This window comes from Gracilinanus agilis, chromosome 4, assembly GCF_016433145.1.
Source record: "Gracilinanus agilis isolate LMUSP501 chromosome 4, AgileGrace, whole genome shotgun sequence".
Taxonomy (NCBI): domain Eukaryota; kingdom Metazoa; phylum Chordata; class Mammalia; order Didelphimorphia; family Didelphidae; genus Gracilinanus; species Gracilinanus agilis.
In genome coordinates, this window is record NC_058133.1 from 207,139,266 (window position 1) to 207,158,985 (window position 19,720).

The 19,720-nt window shown below is 39.8% G+C and overlaps 1 protein-coding gene, 1 long non-coding RNA gene and 2 other non-coding genes across 4 annotated transcripts in view; 1 reads left to right on the forward strand and 3 right to left on the reverse strand.

The window, feature by feature from the left end:
• Window positions 1-11,023, forward strand: part of ST6GALNAC2 (ST6 N-acetylgalactosaminide alpha-2,6-sialyltransferase 2) — a 58,200-nt gene extending 47,177 nt beyond the window's left edge. Inside the window, 9 exon segments of the mRNA XM_044673700.1 lie at window positions 1,630-1,690; window positions 2,336-2,504; window positions 4,012-4,180; window positions 4,877-5,015; window positions 5,846-5,949; window positions 6,282-6,338; window positions 7,855-7,938; window positions 8,799-8,898; window positions 10,856-11,023. Of these exon segments, the coding sequence (XP_044529635.1) occupies window positions 1,630-1,690; window positions 2,336-2,504; window positions 4,012-4,180; window positions 4,877-5,015; window positions 5,846-5,949; window positions 6,282-6,338; window positions 7,855-7,938; window positions 8,799-8,898; window positions 10,856-11,023 (1,051 nt within the window).
• A 1,025-nt stretch (window positions 11,024-12,048) lies between these two features.
• Window positions 12,049-16,840, reverse strand: LOC123245223. The gene is made up of 5 exons (XR_006506105.1): window positions 16,759-16,840; window positions 16,173-16,259; window positions 14,948-15,036; window positions 13,503-13,655; window positions 12,049-12,164 (listed from the first exon to the last, which is right to left on the reverse strand). It is a non-coding gene; the product is annotated as an uncharacterized LOC123245223 (long non-coding RNA).
• LOC123248205 lies at window positions 13,751-13,818 on the reverse strand. The gene has a single exon (XR_006506279.1). It is a non-coding gene; the product is annotated as a small nucleolar RNA R38 (small nucleolar RNA).
• LOC123248204 lies at window positions 15,111-15,183 on the reverse strand. Its single transcript, XR_006506278.1, has one exon. It is a non-coding gene; the product is annotated as a small nucleolar RNA R38 (small nucleolar RNA).
• Window positions 16,841-19,720: the final 2,880 nt, after the last annotated feature.

A 19,720-nucleotide genomic window follows, 5' to 3' on the forward strand; every position in this document is an offset into this window, starting at 1 on the left:
TGTTAAAGAATATAAAAAATTAGTGCAGCTAGATGGCTAAGTAGTTTGAGAGCCAGGCCTCAAATCTGGCCTCGGCCACTTCCTCCCTGTGTAACCCTGGGCAAATCACTTAACTTGCATTGCCTAGTCCTTACCACTCTTCTGTCTTGTTACCAAAACACAGTATTGATTCTAAGACAAAAGGTAAGGGTTTATTTTAAAAAATTAAAATTAAAAAATTAAATTAAAAATAATTTCTAAATTGGAGGAAGTACAGAATATCTTCTTTTCCTGTAGCCCCTCTAACAATTGTCATTTTTCTTTTTTTTTTCTGGTCATTTTGTCAATCTGATGGGAACAAGATAGAATCTTAGTTACTTTAATTTGTATTTCTCTAATTATTAGCAATTTGGAGCATTTTTTCTATGCTTGTTGACATCTTGGATTTCCTTCTTTGAGAAGTGCTTTTTATATTCCTTGATCATGACTTTGACTTGAAATCTATTGGAGAAAGGCTCTTATTCTTATAAATTTCCCTATATATCTTAGATATGACCTTTATCAGAGAAACAAAGAAATCTTTCTCAGAGAATTTGCTACAAATTCCCAACCTGCCCCAGTTTCCTATTTCTTTTATAATTTTAACTACATTGGTTTTGTTCTTCTTGATTTTATATAATCGAAATTGTCCATTTTATTTTCTGATCTTCCCTTATTTGGTCATGGATTCTTCCCTTATGCATTGATCTGAAAAGCAATTTCTTCCTTACTCCTCTAATTTATGATGTTACCCTGAATATCTAAGTCATGTATCCCATCCTTTTTAGTTTAAAGTCCTTTTTGTTCTATTTGCAAGATACCCAGCAATTATATTCCTCTCCACCTTAGTTAGGTATACTTCAGCTCTGGCTGGGAATCTGTCATCTCTGTATTTGACAGATTTCTGGCCAGATATGGAGTAAATCTAATGAGTGGAGAAACTGCCTACATAGATGAGGCTACAGATTCATCAATGCATTACTTTAAACTGAATTTTAAATATTTTGGCTTCTGTGTTTTTATGTACATAAGAATATTGTTCAATACTACATTCTATTTGTTTCTTTAACTGGATTTGTTCAGAACATTATTAAGTTTACAATAAATGTTTTATACAAAATAATCAGAGGCTTGCTTTTCTCCTGTAACCTAAATGATCTATGCCAGAACGAGAAAAGAGACTGTATAGTATCTGAGAGCTTAAATAAATAAAGAGGATTAATAATAAGATAATGTCACATTAAACAACAATATAATACCTCCAAATACCATATAATTACAACTATATATAATGTAATAATTAGCATTGACTTTAAATATTTAATACTAATTAAATTATTCATTCATATAATGCTTTAAATTTGGCCAAGCATTTCACACATTATCTTATTTTATGTTTGCAACAACCCTGAGAGTTATGATTATGCCCATTTACAGATGAAGAAGTTGAGGCAGGTAGAAGTTAAATGACTTGTTTAATGTCTTGAGGCAAGATGATAAATTCAGGGCTTACTGACTCTAGCCTGGTCCAGTATTTTATCCATTAGACCACATTGCACAGAGACAGGAATATGGATCCTTTATCTGACAGATTTCTGTTTTCTCCCACAGGACAATATCAGTTACCAATCATACCACCAACCTTGAAGAACACAACCTTTGGGAAAGAAAGGTATTATGGTTAACCCTTTGGTTGGAGTGTAATGATCTTAGGTTACATGAAAAGGTGGAAAAAATAGGTTTAGAGGATGGCCCTAGAAGATGGCCCTAGTGAGATAATACAAATTACGGAAATTTCCTTGCCTTGTAGTCATGCCCCCTCTGGCACCTGGCACAGTGCTAAGAAAACAGTAGGCATACTAAGTAAGCATTCCAATAATGGGTACTGACCCAGAGATTGCCCTATGTTTAGTCACTTGCTATCTGTCCCTAGGTAGGCGACTCTATAGTCTGAGTGCCCTTGTATTCTAAGTCCAACTCTAGACACTATCAGGAAATGATACTGAGTTGTCCAAGTCTGTTGGGGTAGGCCAATTTCAAGTGTTCCAGCTCCCAAGTTAACATGCCACATCGAATTTCCTAGGAGTGCTGGAAGTTGTCATTCCCAATGGCACGTAAAATCTTAGCATAGCCACATAAGCTTGAATTGTCTCTAAAACCATGTGATTAGCAGTGCCTTAGGTGGAGAGAATGGTTATTTTTCTATTCCCTTCTCCCTTTTCCCTAGACAGGGTTACCTGGTTCTCTACTGGGCTTGTCCCATTCTTAGTATTGGCCCACATTTTGAGCTATGTCACTTTCTCTCCTACAACACTAGCTCTGCAATCTCTCACTGGCCCATACTGTTCAAAAGCACAATCATTTCAAGAATAAATTTAACTTCAGTGTCCCAGTGCTGCTATGGGACAGGCTTTTCTCCAGGGAGCTCTGGAACCAACTGGATCAACGGAATCCTCCCTATGGCTGGCAGGGGCTTTCCTATGAAGGTAATTCTGTTGCTGTCCCCAGACCTTCCATTTGCTTCCATTCATCTCTCACCTCATCCCCAGTTCTCTTAGTAGGATTCCTCTCATCTACTTCCTTCTCATCCAAAAGCTAAGACACATCCCTAGAGAGCCACAGTCCTCTATCCCAAAATTCAGACACTTGCTGAGTATTCCTTTCCTTGGCATACCCATTCATCCCTGAGTTCAACAAAGGACTCTTTTCTTTTCCATATTGTTCATTTCTGAAAGTGAATAATCTTATAAAACCAAAACCCCCAAACATAAACCCAAATAAACAATTGAAAAATTGTGTATTTTCATCTGCAATCTGACTCCAAAAGTTCTTTTTCTGGAGGTAGATAGCATTCTTTGTCCTAAGTCCCTTAGAATTATTCTGGGTCTTTCAAAGAACTCTTGCTAGAGCCAGGGTTCTCCTACCCCTCTGCCCTTGGGCAAGCTCTGGGAAAGTTGAGGAACCTGGAGGCCTATTCCTAGGAAAAGGTTTGAGCTGTTATAATGGAGTATCTTGTTTTTTCCTACACAAAAGGCAAGCATCCCAGTGACCTCAAACTTTCCTTGCTTATTATTCTTGCTACCATAATTTTCATAACTCTTAGTCTAAGGTCCTACCTGATAGAGCTCACCCCAATCCATATCCCTTTTGTCTCTCTCTTTCACTTACCCCCATCATGGGTAATTAGTGTGGGAGAAAAGGGTGACCAGAGATGCTGGGGTTTGGATGGAGCAATTTTTGAAAGATCAAATAGAGCAAATCTCCTTTCTGGGCTTTGGATTGTGGCTGTTCTCCTGTTCCTCTTGGAAAATCCAAGAAATGCAAGTTTTCCCTGAATACCACTGAGAAGAAACAACCCCTTTGCCCTTTAGACTAATCTATTAATTTGAATAGAGGAACACAGGCAGTGGCAATGAAGCAAAGTATGGCAAGGGGTCCTCATTTCTGATCTTTATTGTTAAAAATTGTCATTATTGTCATTTTGCAAGTTTATATTTTCCTACAATATATGTGCTTTACTTATGTCTATCTAGCAAAGGACCCCTAGATCCTGGCCATTCTGGATTCTTTAAAAAAAATTTTTTTAACCCTTTACCTTTTGTCTTAGAATCGATATTAAGTATCATTTCCAAGGCAGAAGAGTGGTAAGGACTAGGTGACTGGGGTTAAAAGACTTGCCCAGGGTCACACAGCTATAGGAAGTGTCTGAAGCCACGTCTTTCTGACTACAGGCCTGTCTCTCTATCCGCTGAGCCACCTCTATGTTTCCATTTTGGATTCTTAAAAGGTGATGAGGAATCAAGATACAAGTTATCCTAATATCTTCCCTTCCAAGTCTAACTCTGCCTTTTTCCCCACCCCCAGGCCCCAAACTAAATGGTCCATTGTTCCTATCTCATGTCTTTGCTAATTTTTCTTTGGGGAAAAGGGCTGAGGGAGAATGATGAGCTTGTAGCATGCCTCCTTCCCAGCGACCTGATTTCTATCTCACAGTTATAGTTTCCACCTTGAAACTCCTGAACACCTCAACCAGTGCTCACCTGTTTGATCCCACCATGAAACAACATAAGAGTTGCATTCGATGTGCTGTTGTGGGCAATGGTGGCATCCTCAATGGGTCCCGTCAAGGTCAAGAAATTGATTCCCATGACTTCATTTTCAGGTATATATGAGAGCCCGGTCAGGAGAGAGGACTAATGAAAAGTAGGGGAATGGAGGATGAAGTGAAGGAGGGCAGATAAAAAAGAGAAGCATGGGGAGAAGGGTTGAGAGCAGATTAAGTCCTCTGAATAGAGTGCCTGCCTGGTGTCTTGTAGTCTTTTCTTAGAGATGAGGATAAAATACAGTGCTTAACCTTGAGGATGTCCCAATCCAATGGGAGAGAGAAAACATGCTCATAGAAGTATTTATGTATCAAGACATGATAATAGGATAAAAAATAGGTGTCTAAGTACCAAAAGTACACGGATAAAAAGCAGCAGGATTAGGAAGTATTTTCTTAAAAAAATTTTAAACCCACCTTATAATGAAAACTGTATATTGGTTCCAAGGCAGGAGAGTGGTAAGGGCTAGGAAATGGGATTTAAGTGACTTGCTCAGGGTCACATAGCTAGGAAGCATCTGAGGTCAGATTTGAACCCAGGACCTCCTGTCTCTAGGTTTGGCTCTCAAGCCTCTGAGCCACCCAGCTGTCCCCTATTTTCTTAATTTTGAAGGAGAGGTGGGAAATGGACTAACCAGCAGAGAGAAAGCTGTGGGACAATTTAGATAAAAAGGGAGTCACTTAAAGTGAGTAAAGAATCTGTTTTGGGGACTAATGAGAAATGAAGTTGGTATAATTGGAAACTTTTTCTTTTAGGGTCAATGGGGCTGTCATCAAAGGCTATGAGAAAGATGTGGGCACCAAGACCTCATTCTATGGTTTCACTGTGAACACAATGAAGAACTCTCTGATTTCTTACAGGAAACTGGGCTTCACTTCAGTGCCCCAAGGCAAAGTGGGTGTTCCCTATGGGAGTTGAGACTCTGATTTGTACAACACAGGCTCTTGAAGTTTGGACAACAGGTTACACCCGTATAGCTAGAACTCTTAGCACAAATGAAAGGCACCAATGGACTTCAGTCCCCAGTCCTGAGCTTCACAGGAGATTCTTGACCCATAACACAGAACAAGGGTTCTTACTATGTAGATACGTTTCAGAAGGTCCATAGAAAAAAATCACATCTTTATTTTTATTAATTTTTGGCTTCCATGTTGTAATCTTATGTATTTTATTTTATCCATTTTAAACTCTCTGAGAAGGGTTGCAGCCAATTGGTTATTTCAGGGGGCGTGTAAACTTAGAAAGGAAAAAATAGGATTTGACGAGACTGTTAAAGGATCCATGACACACACACACAAAATTAAGAACCCTTGGCATAAAAACTAGAAGCTTGGAGGAGATTCCCTAATGCCTCGGGTCAGACCCTCTCCTTCAGATTACAGATGGGAGATGAAGGTTAGCTGGGGTGGGGAGGAAGGGTGCAGTACTTTGTGGGTTATCTTACAGGCCTAGGATCTCCCAATAGATTTTTTGTTTTTGTTTTTGCCATTTGAGGAACTTACAAATGGGAGTCCTCAAATGTACAGCCAAGTTTCAAGCCTAGCTCCTCAATCCAGTACCTCTTTCTGGGCCCTGGCAATTATCAAATATATCAAAAGTACTTAGTCCCCATCAACATGGTTAGTCATTCTCTAGTAGGCCATCCTAGGTTTGAAAAGGGAGTATTATCTGGGCTAGATATACAACCTAAATTTCTGGCTCAGGTATTTCTATCACTTTGGCAGGACTTGCGCTATATCTTCATTCCCTCAAATGACCGGGACTATCTCATGCTAAGGTCAGCCATTCTAGGTATGCCTGTCCCTGAAGGCCGTGACAAAGGAGATCAGTAAGTAGACTAAATGGGATTGGGGAAGTGATAGGGTGCAGGATCCAGGAAAAGGAGGGGCCAGAAAGCTGGAATAGTAATATTATATAGCATAATCTGCCTCACAAATATCCTAATACCCAAGGGATCCGGGTAGAGCTCAGGGAATGGAGTCACCATTAGGGTTTCTCCAAGCAGGGTTGGCAAATTCCCAAGGCAAGAGTTTAAGAACTTACACTCTTCATTCCTGTGACATACCCCACTTTGGAAAAGTGCAAGTAACATTCCTGCTGAGGAACTATTGCCATGTTTCTTCTGGTAACCAATGATCCTTTCTAATTGTGAACCTATAGGAATGGCCAAGAGCTACTCAAGTGATGGTTAGCAAGGTTCAGTTTTGAATAGACCAGGTAGGAATTTATTCCTTTTTCTGAAGGATCTCTCGGAAACTAACTTAGCTGCCTACATAGCTATACACACACAGGCTATGTCTCTCTTACCTAACAGGAATTTTTTTATAATAACCAGGAGAGCAGACTGCTTACTGCTCACGCCTTCTGTGAAATACAGGAAAGACTAAGAAAATGTTTGTTTTCCTGTGTCTTCATTTGAACCTCTCCACCTCTTCTCCTCTTTCTAGATTAAGCACAGCTTCTTTGCTCCCAACTGAGTTTTCTCCCATTAAGTTCCAAATGCTTGAAATAATTTCCTTGCTCTTCAGGGTTTCCCCTAATAACTATCTAAACTTTCATAGCCCCACACCAATACAAAAGTAAATAAATAATTGATTAAAATTAAAAATTCTAAACCCTAATCATTTATACTCACCTCCTACAAAAAAGGAGGGAGATTTGGGAGTTGGCCTTCCTCTTAACCCCTCACAAGCTTGGGCCAGTGCCCTGGACTCTGTAAGCACTCAATAATTACTTGATGATGGTGACAGTGATAACAATGACTTTTGTGACCCGGGAGGGGTTTGGGCTCCTAAGAAAGGTTCACTCAAAGGCAAGGTTTAATAAGATAGATAGAAGCCTCCCCAACACCAATGAACTCCCCCTCCCAATCCCCCAATCCTTCCCCTACCCAATCCCCCTCCCAATCCCGTTCGGGTCACTTTTCACCAAACCAACCTCATGCAACACCTAGAGGATCTAGCCATACCCGAACCCCAAACCAAACTCCCCCTATTTCTCCTTCTACACCTTCTTCTAGAGTTCCATCCCAAACTCCTGGTGTAGTACCCCTTTCTCCCTCCCAACCTACCTCACGAGCTCCTTCCCAAACCCTCACCCCACCTTTGAGCCAATCTCCCTTCCAAACTCGCCCTTCCTCCCGGGGTCTCTCTCAGACTCCCACTCCACCTCCTTCCAAATCTCCTTCTCAATCCTCCCAAGCCAGTCTCGCTGCTGCTGCTGCTGCTACTGCTGCTCCCTCTGTAGTATGGCCTACTCGGACTCGCTCACCTCTTGTTCCTTCTCATATTGCTCCCTACGTCTCCCAGCTCCTGAACCCAAACCCCTATTTCCAGCCACCTACTATTCCTATCCCTTACAATCCTTGCTTTCCCTGTAACTTTCCTTGCACGCCTTCGAAAACCAAAACTCCAGAATCTCTGTATTATCCGATTTTTCCGGCCCCTCCTCGTCTCCCGCCTCTAAATCTCAGTTATCCCCCCTCTCATGGTCTGTTCACACCTCCTTCTTCTCTAACTCACCAGCCTCCTTTGGACTGCTTCACTTTAACAAAACCCTATCAAGCTCCTACCATAATACCTGCGACATTCTATACTCCTTTCTCTCGAACTCATCCTCATCCCCGAAGTCATCTTCGTCGTCGTCAAACTAGCCTTGCCCCTCTAACATCATCGTCTCCACCTCATTTTGATTATAATCGTGCTGTACATTTCTTTCGTGATTGAACTCCTAGACCACAGGCCTATTTTGGACCAGAAGCCGCTGCAAGTAAATTCAAGCTGTTACATCCAGATTTCATCAACTACCTGAAAGAGAGGTATGGAGGGTGGCCAGAGCCTTGGCTCTTTTCAATGCTCAAATCCACTCCCTGACCTTTGCCTCCATCTCTCTCAATACTTTCTTTCACCACTGGATAGTCACTTCACCCAGGCCCTAGCATCCCCCTGCCCCATCCCTATACTTTCTGTATCCGATTCCTCTCCTGTCCTTAGTTAATATTCTCATTGACAATAGGCCTCACCATCTGCAAGTTTTGAGGCTTAAGAGAACAGTCACCTGTTCCTTTCATAAATGATCAGTTGGATCAGGAAGGGATCTCAGAAGCCATTTTAGTCCAATCCTTTTGCAGATCATGAGAGCTCAGATCATCCAGGTGATCAGAAGAGATCTGAATCTAAATATTCTAAGTCCAGAGCTAATACTTTTTCTGCTGGACCATGTGCCATCTGATCTCTCCTGGTCTGGCAGCAAAGGATAATTTTAGAGTTGGGCTCAAACCTGTTAATAATGGGTTATGGGAATCTCTTAGCTGTGGAGTAATGGCAAAGAGAGAGGAAAGTAGAGGAAGTGATTGGATTGAGCTGAGTTATATAGCAGCAGCTTCTAATTATTGCCATTAACATTGAGGAGGGGGTACAAGCATGAGTTGGGCTGCCAGTGTTCCCTCTATTACCCCATCCTTCCAACTGCTAAGTTTTTGTTTCACTTCACAATATTTGTATTTGGATTCCCATGAGGATATAACTAAAAAGTTTTCATTCCAGAAGACTTTGAAGAACAATTTCCTAATCTATTTGTTGTGCTAATTGTCACAAAAAAATATACATAGCCAGAGTTTAACTGTCAGGGGCCTATGAAATGGACTGAACCTTTTATGTGAAATCTTTTTGCCTTCAGTTTTCTGAAATCCAAAATCATCCAAACAAAGAGGGGGCACCTCTATATACCTACTACTGGGGCTCTTATGTTGCTGACAGCTTTGCATACCTGTGACCAGGTAAGAAATACCACCTCTTACTAATGAAGCTAAGCTATGCTTAGACTACAACCACTAGTGAACCTAGTCTTATTCCCACTATTTCAGGACATATATGGCTGTAAAGCAATAACTATCTTTTTTTTTTTTCTTTCCTTTTTTTTTTCAACCCTTAACTTCTGGGTATTGGTTCCTAGGTGGAAGAGTGGTAAGGGTGGGCAATGGGGGTCAAGTGACTTGCCCAGGATCACACAAGCTGGGAAGTATCTGAGGCCAGATTTGAACCTAGGACCTCCCGTCTCTAGGCCTGGCTCTCAATCCACTGAGCTACCCAGCTGCCCCAATAACTATCTTCAAATCATTTTTTTTTTAAAGGGGGCCTTGTCAATACTAAAGCTTCAGGGTCCAAAGCCTCATGCTACAGCTATTGTTATTTCTTAATAGACAGCTGAGAACAGGTCCACCCCAACTTGTATCCCATTCTCAGGTGTCATCTGTTTATTTGTATATTAGCATATCACTTATTACACAATACTCAAAGGAAGGTATGGTAGACCTGGGTTCAAATCCCCCTCCTACACTAGCTGTTACAATAATTATAACCTCTCTGATGAATTTTATTTAGTCATCCCCACCATAATTGCCCCTTCTTGACATTCAATCTCTCCTTATCTACTGGATCCTTTCCTGCTGTCTACAATCATGACCAAGTTTAATTCTTACTTTCTCAACCACTACAAGTCTGGCTTGGAACCTCCTAACTGAAATTTCTTTCCAAAATTACAAATAGTTCATGACTGCCAATCTAATGACTTCATCCTTACTACCTTTCTTGACCTCTCTACCACAAATGACACTGTTAACCTTCATAGATACTCTCTCCTGGTTCTGTCTGACCACTCCTTTCGGTTGTATATCATCTTTGTTAAGTCAGTTCTAAGTGTATCCCAAAGCTTTGGCCTGGAGCTTATTTCTCTTTAACACTCCCAAACAAATCAGCTCACACAGCCTCAATTACCTCAATGTAATCCTCACCCCTCTCTTGAATTGCCTATTGGACATTTTAAACTCAATTATACCTAAAACAGAATTCCAGTCCTTTTCCAAACTTCCCTATTGTTTTTGGGAATCAATGTACTTCCATTCAGGTTCCCAACCTGTCATCCATTGCTGCTTTTCAGTTGTCTTGTGTCCAGGTCTTCATGACTCCATTTGGAGTTTTCTTGGCAAAAATCCTACTAGTGGTTTGCCATTCCTTCTCCAGCTCATCAAAATGAGGCAAACTGGGTTAAGTAACTTTGTCAAAGGTCACATAGCTGTCTTAAGGCCAGATTTGAATTCAGTAACTCATTTTCCTGACTCTAGGTCCAGCATTCTAAAAACTTCTGCACATAGCCACCACCCCAGACCTTTATCCCTTTTCTCTGATCTAAAAGTATTCAATTTGGCCTCTGCCACATCTAACCCCATCTCTAACCAATTTTCTGCATTGTTGCCATTCCCCCCACCCCAAACAGTTCCCTATCTATGACGAAATATACATTTGGCTACTCATACTTATGCAAGGATCTTGCATCTCCCCAATTCAGACAGCTGCACTGCCTTACCCTTCAGACCTGGAATGAAATTTACTCGTCCTTGCCTCTTGGACATCCCGTTTCCCTTTTGCCCAGTTGAAGCACCTTCATGAAGCTTTACTCCAACTGCTTATACACCCTGCCTTCCCATCCCAGCTATTATAGGGTACAAAACTTTTAAAATTATCGTATCATATACATTCAGCATCTACTATATATTGTATTCTATATATATTCTGCATCTATTCCTATGTATGTGCTGTCTTCCTTCAGAAATTAAGATTACATTTTCTTTAAATAAATTCTTTTTTTAAGCCAGGGACTCTTATCTTCCTTTCTTTCACAGAATTAATATTTAGTGGGAATAAATGCCATGAACTAATTTAACTCTTCTTATGCAGGTCAGCGCTTACGGGTTTATCACGAGCAATTACTTGAATTTTTCTGATCATTATTATGAGCACAAGAAGCAGCCTGTGGTGTTTTACATCAATCACGACATGCCCCTGGAAGCCATCCTATGGAGGAATTTGCACAAGGCAGGCATCATGCATCTATATCAGCGCTGAATCCAAAGCAAAGCAAAACCAAGCCAAGTCATAATTATACAGCCAAACTCAGCATTTCTTTATGAAGTCACTTCCAAGTTCTGAGACTGAAGGCCCTGCCCTTGGTTAAGAATTAACAGATGATTTCCAGAAGCATTATCTTGAAACTAAAAATGCTCAGCCCTACAATGGAGATGAAAAATATATAACATGAAACCAGGGTTAGGGGCCACAGTGGCTCGTTGCTGATATCTCTCCCCAGACTCCTGCTTTTTGCAGCAGGGAGCAGGCATCACATTAATTTGGAAATCACAAAACAAAATTTCAATCACACCCTCTTTACCCCCCTCAATACCCTATAATAGTGCAAAAATCGCCAAAAAAATTTCTTAAACACAAAACGTGAAACTCTACCCAGAGACAACGGAAAAGCAGTATCACAAGAACAATTCAAGAACCATTCAGTAAGATAACAGCAGGTCTCTGAGAACAAGATCAATTCCTGCAACTTAATTTTCTGTCCAATAGGGAGGGGAGGGGAGGCACTCCCACCTGATGAATGGGTGGATAATTGAATGTAATTTGAAACATTTTCCAACTCTGTATAATTACATAATTAAATGACCTTTTTCTTTTGTCTTTTTTACTATGGTGTTAGAAGGTAGAGAAGCTGTTAAAAGAAGGGATATGAGGGTGGAAGTTCAGAGTGTGGAAATTACAACTAGGACCTAAGAACCCTTTTAAGTTTCTCAACTGAATTTGAAGGATGGTCAATTAGGATAACTAATTGCCTACCAATCCTGTTGAATAGAGCAGACTTCATTCATTTGGAAGGCAGACCTGTAAGACTTCCAAAAACTGGCACCTAAGAAGCACATTTAAAAGGCTACGATGAACCTAACAGCTTTTCAGGCTAACCTAAAAGGTCTACAGTTACAAATCTTATTAAGCTTTCTGAACAACGTTAATATCGCTCATTTCACTGTTGGTAAAAGATGTGTTTAGATAAAAAAGCTTTAGGCATTCACTTAATAGTGCTAATTATGAAAGATGTTTTCAAGTCATTTTATTTTTTTTTTAAGTATATATACACATATATCTTGCAGAGTATATACAAATCTAATGACTGTTGGCCACACACAGCTTCAATAGTAGATAACGCCTGTCAAAGGAAAAAAAAAGACATGTCAAGTAGGAGCCAATTAAACTGTCACCACAAAAAATTAGTTGTGAAAGTTCCTAACCACTGCTCAGGTTAACAGCAGGATGGTTCCATACATAGTATCTATAAGGGTACATAGAGAAGCAAAGGCTTATACTTTGGATAGGGCATGACCCTCCAAGTAGATTACAGGGTATAAAGCAGTACTGAACTTCATAAGATCAAAGTTTGAGCTCTGGCCCTACCATCTCATAATTATGTAACCTTGGACAAGTCACTGTATCAGAAAGATAGCTCACCTAATGCAAAAAGAGGCTCAAACTGGCAGACTTTTATGAGTTCGATTCCAATGTCCTTCCCTATGCTGCACCCTCTTAAATAGGATAAACTTTATAATAAACATCACCTCAGTCATATTGGTTTATAAACTGATACACACACACAATATCGATGTGATTAAAACTGAGAAAAGTCCCAAAATTGCTTATAGCTTGCCTTTTTTAAACAGGGAATATAGAACTGTTATATCACTTTCTTAAGCTCATCCCATATTAAAGGGCTTTCCCTTAACTATTTTCACTAAGAGCTATTATCTTCATAATCACTTTGGTCAGTTCTCAACCATCACTGAACCTTTCACCTAACCAAATGAAGCAATTTTATTCTCTTCCAGTTACCAACCTGTCATTTCAGTTTTACTTCAGCCTGTAAATTAAAAGGGCCAGCTCTCCTGTCCACAAAACCATAATCCATAAATGAACATGCCAAAAATGTATGCACTATAAAATGCTCACACACACTCTTTTGTTTCAGTAGGAAAGAAAGGCAGTCATTCTGTATCCAAGTTCAAGATAGGCATTTCAATGTAGAAAAGTCAGGAAGCTCTCAAACCCCACCCCCACCCCACAATAGCCTTGCTCTCCCCTACAATTCTAAGGAAGGTGTCTGAAAGACCACCATCTGCAAATAGTGCTATTTAAAAAGGACCCTAAGCCAAATAGCTTAATAACTGGCATAGGTGTACCATCACCCAGCTGTTGAATGTCAAAGTGCTGATTTCAAAAAGGTAAATTTCATAGTTTACATGTAAATAGACCATTGTTGCACCAAGCCTCAGAAGTGATTTGCTTTCCCTCAGTTAAGTTTTCAGACAGGGATAACAAAACATCATTGGCTTTTGGAGCTTCTTGGGAACAAAACATTTAGCTACTCTTAAGTTTAAAGTACCTTTGAGGTAAAAACCTGGTCCAATGTACTACAAAAATTCACTAATACACAAAAGGGCCTTACTAATTATCAGTAGAGCACCAAGTTTCAATATTTTCCAACAATGTTTACCTGCTTCGGGGTAGAAACAAATTTTCTACTTGTCTCTAGTATAAAATATGTTTCTACTATCAGTGATGTTCTAAAGTCTTCCAACTACAGGAGTAAAAAGAATCCTCAAACCACATGTTTCTGTTCTTTATCAGCTCGGGCAGAGACTGCACCCTACAAAAAAATTAAGACAATAAAAACACTTATATATGGTAACTCCCAAACAGGTAATATTGCATTCTCTTTAAACACAGTATTTTAAAAGCAAGTCAAGCTTCAGGAAGTTTTTCCACATTTTTCTTTTTCAGACAGGGATAACTTATCATCACCAGCTCAGCTCTCACCAACCCATCAACCTCTAGTACAGGGATTCAAAAACATTAGGTTGTGAACTTGCTCTTTTATAGCTTGACCACTTTTAAAAGAATTGGATTCCTTTGTAATCCCATGTATTTGGAAACATTTTTCTGAGACCACTGGCCTCAGACTGCCAAAAAAGGACAAAATCTTCTACTCTAGAACAAAAGCACTTTTCATATATAGCCACAAGGACCCTTTTTTGTTAACATACCACATTGCATTTTCTTCAAAATAACACTATTAAAATAGGTAGATGAGTACCAGGCATTATTTTTCATTCTATAGATGAGAAAACAGGATCTGCTCTCACATGTTTTAATGTTATCTAGTGTACCCCAGGAATATAACAGAATCTTCCCCTTTAAAGTATTCTGTAAAGTATGTATGATCATAGCTTTCTTGATCTTTTATTATGTCAACTAGCAAACAGCTAGTTGCCAGTTAATTATTCAATGCAATCCTATAAGCATGTAGAGGAAAGAGACATTAAGGGATGCCTGCCTGACCACTCAAAAATAGGCAAGTAAATGAGGCTGATTTACAAATACCTCAGAAAGAAAGACAAGTACAATTGTTGGGAAAACACTAAGGAAATTATTTCCTGTTTATGTTACAATCTATATGAAAAGAAAAAAAAAGGGGAAATGGTTGATTCCTATTGTTTACCTGGTAAAAGGAGATGGGATTTCAGTCTGCAAAAGAGAAGGGTAAGGAGTTGAGAGGAGATAGGAGAAGGGGACTGGAAAGGTAGGGAGTAAGAGACACTCCCTAAAGAAGGGACAGGGTACTATAGAAAATCCTTTTGTCTGTCTCTTCTCAGATAATTGTGTCCCCATTAGCAGTTCTCTACCCCAGGAGATGCATGAGTACTAGAAGTACTGGATCTTTCATTTTTTTCTACACGGAATTATCTTCTATAGAAAAAAGGCCAATGTTTTGTGGTCACACAAAATCAGAGGTGGAATGGATTTGTAGAAAACATCAAGCAGGAACTTTTATAAAAAAAATAGTTTCCCAAAGAATCTAAATTCTTGGCAAACTGGTCAATAACAAAATTAATACTTAAGGAATCCAACCCATATTTCCAGACAATTTAAAAAACTTACTCTTTTAAGGTGGAAGTTGGAAGATCACAATCTTAAAACATTTCCAAGAAATGAAAGCCTTTTTTCCAGGATTCAAAAACAGACTGCACCTGGCACCCCAAAAGATACATAAGAATTTAAATAACTTCAAGATGTGTTTAATTCTTGAATTAAGTTTGAGGAGCTGAGCCTCAGCAAATCAGAATCCACACAAAAGATGTTCAGACAGGGATAACTTCATATCATCATTAGCTCAGCTCTCACAAAAACTTCTAAATCCCTGCCAAACTAAGCTGGGTTTTCCAAGTGCTCCCCTTTACCATAATATGCTAATTTTGAGAGGAAGAGACGAAACACTACCACAGGCCCTAAGAAATTGCTTGTCCTCTTCTAGGGCAAGAGTCATTATGATTAAAATTTTACAGGAAGGGCAGCTGGGTAGCTCAGTGGATTGGGAGCCAGGCCTAGAAACGGGAGGTCCTAAGTGGGAGGTCCTAAGTTCAAATCTGGCCTCAGACGCTTCCCAGCTGTGTGACCTTGGGCAAGTCACTTGACCCCCATTGCCTACCCTCACCACTCTTCCACCAAAGAACTAATACACAGAAGTTAAGGGTTTAAAAATATAAAAAATAAAAAAAATTTTACAGGAAGAAGCAACTTAGGTTGTGTAGTCTAACTTCTCTCATTTTACAACTGAGGGGCAGAAAAGTTAAGTGACCAATGCATGGTTCACACAAATACAAGCCAGGATATTAACATGGTTGTTTTCATTCCAAATATATCCCTCTTTTTGCTGTAGGCAAGATCTTCCAACAATTTTTTGATAGTTTTTCCTTTTGTTTGAGGTAAAGCAAAAGGAAGAAGTCAGATTTCTAATTAAAGTCCAGCGTATTTGTTGGATTTCTCAGAAGGCCAAGAATGTGAGCAAAGTGTCTGAGCTAAACTTTGTCTCTCCAATTTCTAAACAGCATTCTGGACACATCTGGTGTCTGATGTTAGCTGAATGAATCCTTGACTTGGAGACAAGTATGGTAAAATGGAGGGCTGGACTCTTAAATCAGGAAAACTTAGGTCTTAATCAGCTCAAGGACCCATGGACAAGTCATTTATACTCCAGCCTCCAGTTTCCTAATCTCTAAAACTAAAGGACCCTTGTGCTCATTGAATTCTAAAGCCCTCTAAATATTTAACCCTACACATTCTTATTTCAAATCAATTCCATCACCATCAAGAAAACCAATACTACCGTTTTCAGCTCCTCCATTTCTCAGTTTCAAAGGCCATCTCTTCTAACATCAATTCAGCCTCCACTTTCCCAAAGCAAATGAAATTTCTGTGGATAACAAATATACCAATAGAAGGTTTAGCGGTTAGGTGGGCAAGGGGTTGGGCCAAGAAAGACCATCTCAGGTTCCAGAACAAGGTGCAGAAAAATGGAGGTCACGGGGCCTGAAAGGGGCTAAGAGAGAGAGACAAAAGTTTCCGGAAAATTCTAGGAAGATACCACTCGTAGGGTTATCAAGCATTTTTTAGAAGCCACCCACCCACCCACCCACGTGCCAGGCACAGTGCTAAAGGCAGTGAACAAAAACAAAAAAGCAATCCCTGACCTAAAGAAGCTAGCAAACTAACGAATAAAGGAGAGGATAATTTTGTAAATAGCCTTAAATGTGCATATGGGCGCGCGGCCGGTACAAAAGCAGTCTGACAATGGGGAATAGTCTGGTCGGTGTGGTAAGTCACAACGGATCGGGAGTCGCCACGTTCTTAAAAATGGGCCTCCCGAGACTTGTTTCGGCTTTCTGCTAGACGCCTGACCCCATCATACCCACCATGACCCACAGCCTAGGTCTCCTGGCGCTGGTAGAACACGAGGGAGCAGCCATTGTTGTGCCGTGTTGCTCAGGAGAGGGCCGGAAACCGAAAGGATGTGTTCTTCCCGTGATCTCGTAAGTCTTTGCAGCCTGTCTCGAGGCTGAACTGTCGCGATGCCGGCAAAGGTCTATGGGAGATGTAGTCCAGAAATACCCGTGCGCGGGGAGAGGAGGATGTTCTTTTTCTAGGACGCATGTCTACTTCCCTTTCGGGGAAGTGCTGGAGAAATATGTAGTTCTTCGGAAAAGATCCACTCTGTTTCCTGTAGGACCCAGAGGGTGTGCCTTCCAAACCTACTCACCCTGTGTGATCTTTAGCCATGCTTTCGTATACACTATGGTTAGTCTCCGCACCTCTGTCCACCTCAGTTTGTAAAATATGATAACCACCCAGGGTTGTTGTGAAAATGGAATGAGATATTGTACTAAGCACTTTGAAAATTCTAAAGGACTACGAATGCCAACAATTATTATTGTTTTATAAAGAATAGCAACTCTCTAAACATTATCCCATTTAATAACCCTCATGAATGGGTCACTGGAATAATATTGGTGATTTAATAGATGGGTTTTTGTTGTACGGAGAAGTCTGGGAATTATTGAAATCACTGCTCGGTTTCTTAAATGTATACTGCTGTCTTCTTCCTACTCAATTTTGGGCCTGCAATCTATAGTAGCTGACCTGATGGACTGATTCAGTGGGTTTTCAATCCAACTGCATATTATAATCTAGACCAGTGGTTCTCAAAAAGTGGTCCAAGGATAGATCTGCAAGGTCAAGATTATTTTCACAATTATACAAAGATATTCAAATATCTAGTATAGCAAGCATCAATCAACATAATCAACAAAAACAAAAGCTCTTTGTAGGCAGTCTTCAATAATTTTTATTTTATTATTTTTAAAAATCCATACCTTTTGTCTTAGAATCCGTTCTAAGGCAGAAGAACAGTAAGAGCTAGGCAATTTTACCAGCACACTCCTGTAAGAGACCATAGTTTCTTCAAAATCCCATTGCCTTCAAGGAACAAAGAGGGAAGAACTAAAGATAAACTTAGAGAATGGTGTGCTTAGGTGCTATTTTGTTTGCTTTAAGAAAATAAAGAAGAGGGCAGCTAGGTGGCTTATCCAGGGTCACAAGCTAGGAAGTATCTCAGGTCAGATTTGAACACTCATCTCCAGCCGCGTGACTATCCACTGAGCTGCCCCAGTCCTTATAATTTTTAAGAGTATAAAGGAATGCTGAGATCCAAGTCAGAGAATCTCTCATCTAGAAAATAGATACTGATTGTCCTGTGTAGATTGTTACAAATTCTTTTGAGTGATTACAAATCTCATTTACAAAATTCTGAATATTACCATATCCACAAAGCAGAGCATCTGGAGGACCTCATCATCTGTAGGGAATCTCTCTTCATTTTGGACACTTTGCCATACATCTTTCATTATAGTGGCCAACACCATGGTGAGTGCATGACTTTCTATTTTATACCTTATTTGACATTAATAATCAGAAGTTTACTAATAAATTCTATTTTAAAATGTTCTAATCCCTCTTGATTAGAGAAATGCAAATTAAAACAACACTGTGGTACCAAATCACACCTATCAGATTGGGCAACATGGCAGTAAAGAAAACTGGTAAATGTTGGAGGGAATGTAACAAAATTAGACACTAATGCATTGCTGGTGAAGTTGTGAACTGATCCAACCATTCTGGAGCGCAATTTGGAACTATACTCAAAGGGTTATAAAAATGTGCATACCCTTTGATCCAGTAATGCCACTACTGAGTCTGTATCCCAAAGAGATAATAAAAAAGGGGAAAGGACCTGCTTATGCAAAAATTTTTATAGCTGCTCTTTTTGTGGTGGCAAAGAACTGGAAACGAGGAGATATCCATCCATTGGGGAATGGCTGAACAAATTGTGGTACATGTTGGTGATGGAATACAATTGTGCTATAAGAAATGATAAGCAAGATGATTTCAGAAAAAGCTGGAAAGATCTGTGGGAACTGATGCAGAGCAAAATAAGCAGACCTGAGAGAACAGCAATGTTGGATGATGATTATCTGTGAAAACTTGACTTCTTTCAGCAATGCAATGATCTGGGACAATTCTGAAAGACTTATGATAGGGAAGGCTCTCCACCTCCAGAGAAAGTACTGTTGGCATTGTCTTTCACATCACTGTATCTTTGGTTTTGTTTTGGAGTTTTAGTTATGTATGAGTGTGCTCTTACAACAATATGGAAGTGTGTATTGTATGACCATGAAAAAAAAGAGAAAAAAGAAAAGAAATTCTATTTCGGCCCATCTTTTTTAAACTCCATATAAATCCTTACATTTCATGTGTTACTTATAAACAATAAATTGTTAGTTCCACTTCCAATCCATTCTGTCAGCCTCTCTCATTTTATTAGTTAGTCATGTCTCCACATTCATAGTTATGAATCTGGCCTCACAGACTTCCTAACTGTGATTCTGGGCAAGTCCCTTAACCCCAGTTGCCTAGTCCTTACCACTCTCCTGCCTTGGAAAGATACTTAGCATGTTTTCTAAGCCAGAAAGTGAGAAGTTTTTTTTGTTTTGTTTTGTTTTGTTTTTTTGCAATTGCCATTTCTGCTTGCCTAAGGTTACATAGATGGGAAAAGGCAGTCAGGATTTAAATCTGAATCCTTGGACTCCAGTTTCAATGTTCCATCATCTCCACTCTACTCACTCCCAGTTAAGGGTATTTTCTCCCTATCTATCATCACACTATTAGACCACTGTACGTTATTCCCTAGGTTCCTGCCATTTCCACTTCACCCAGTTCTTCCTCATTGCTCAGAATCAGACTCAGAATAGATATTTCCTTGTTTCTCAGAAACTACCCCATCTCTGGGTCTGCCTTTTTTTTTTTTAAACTTTTACCTTC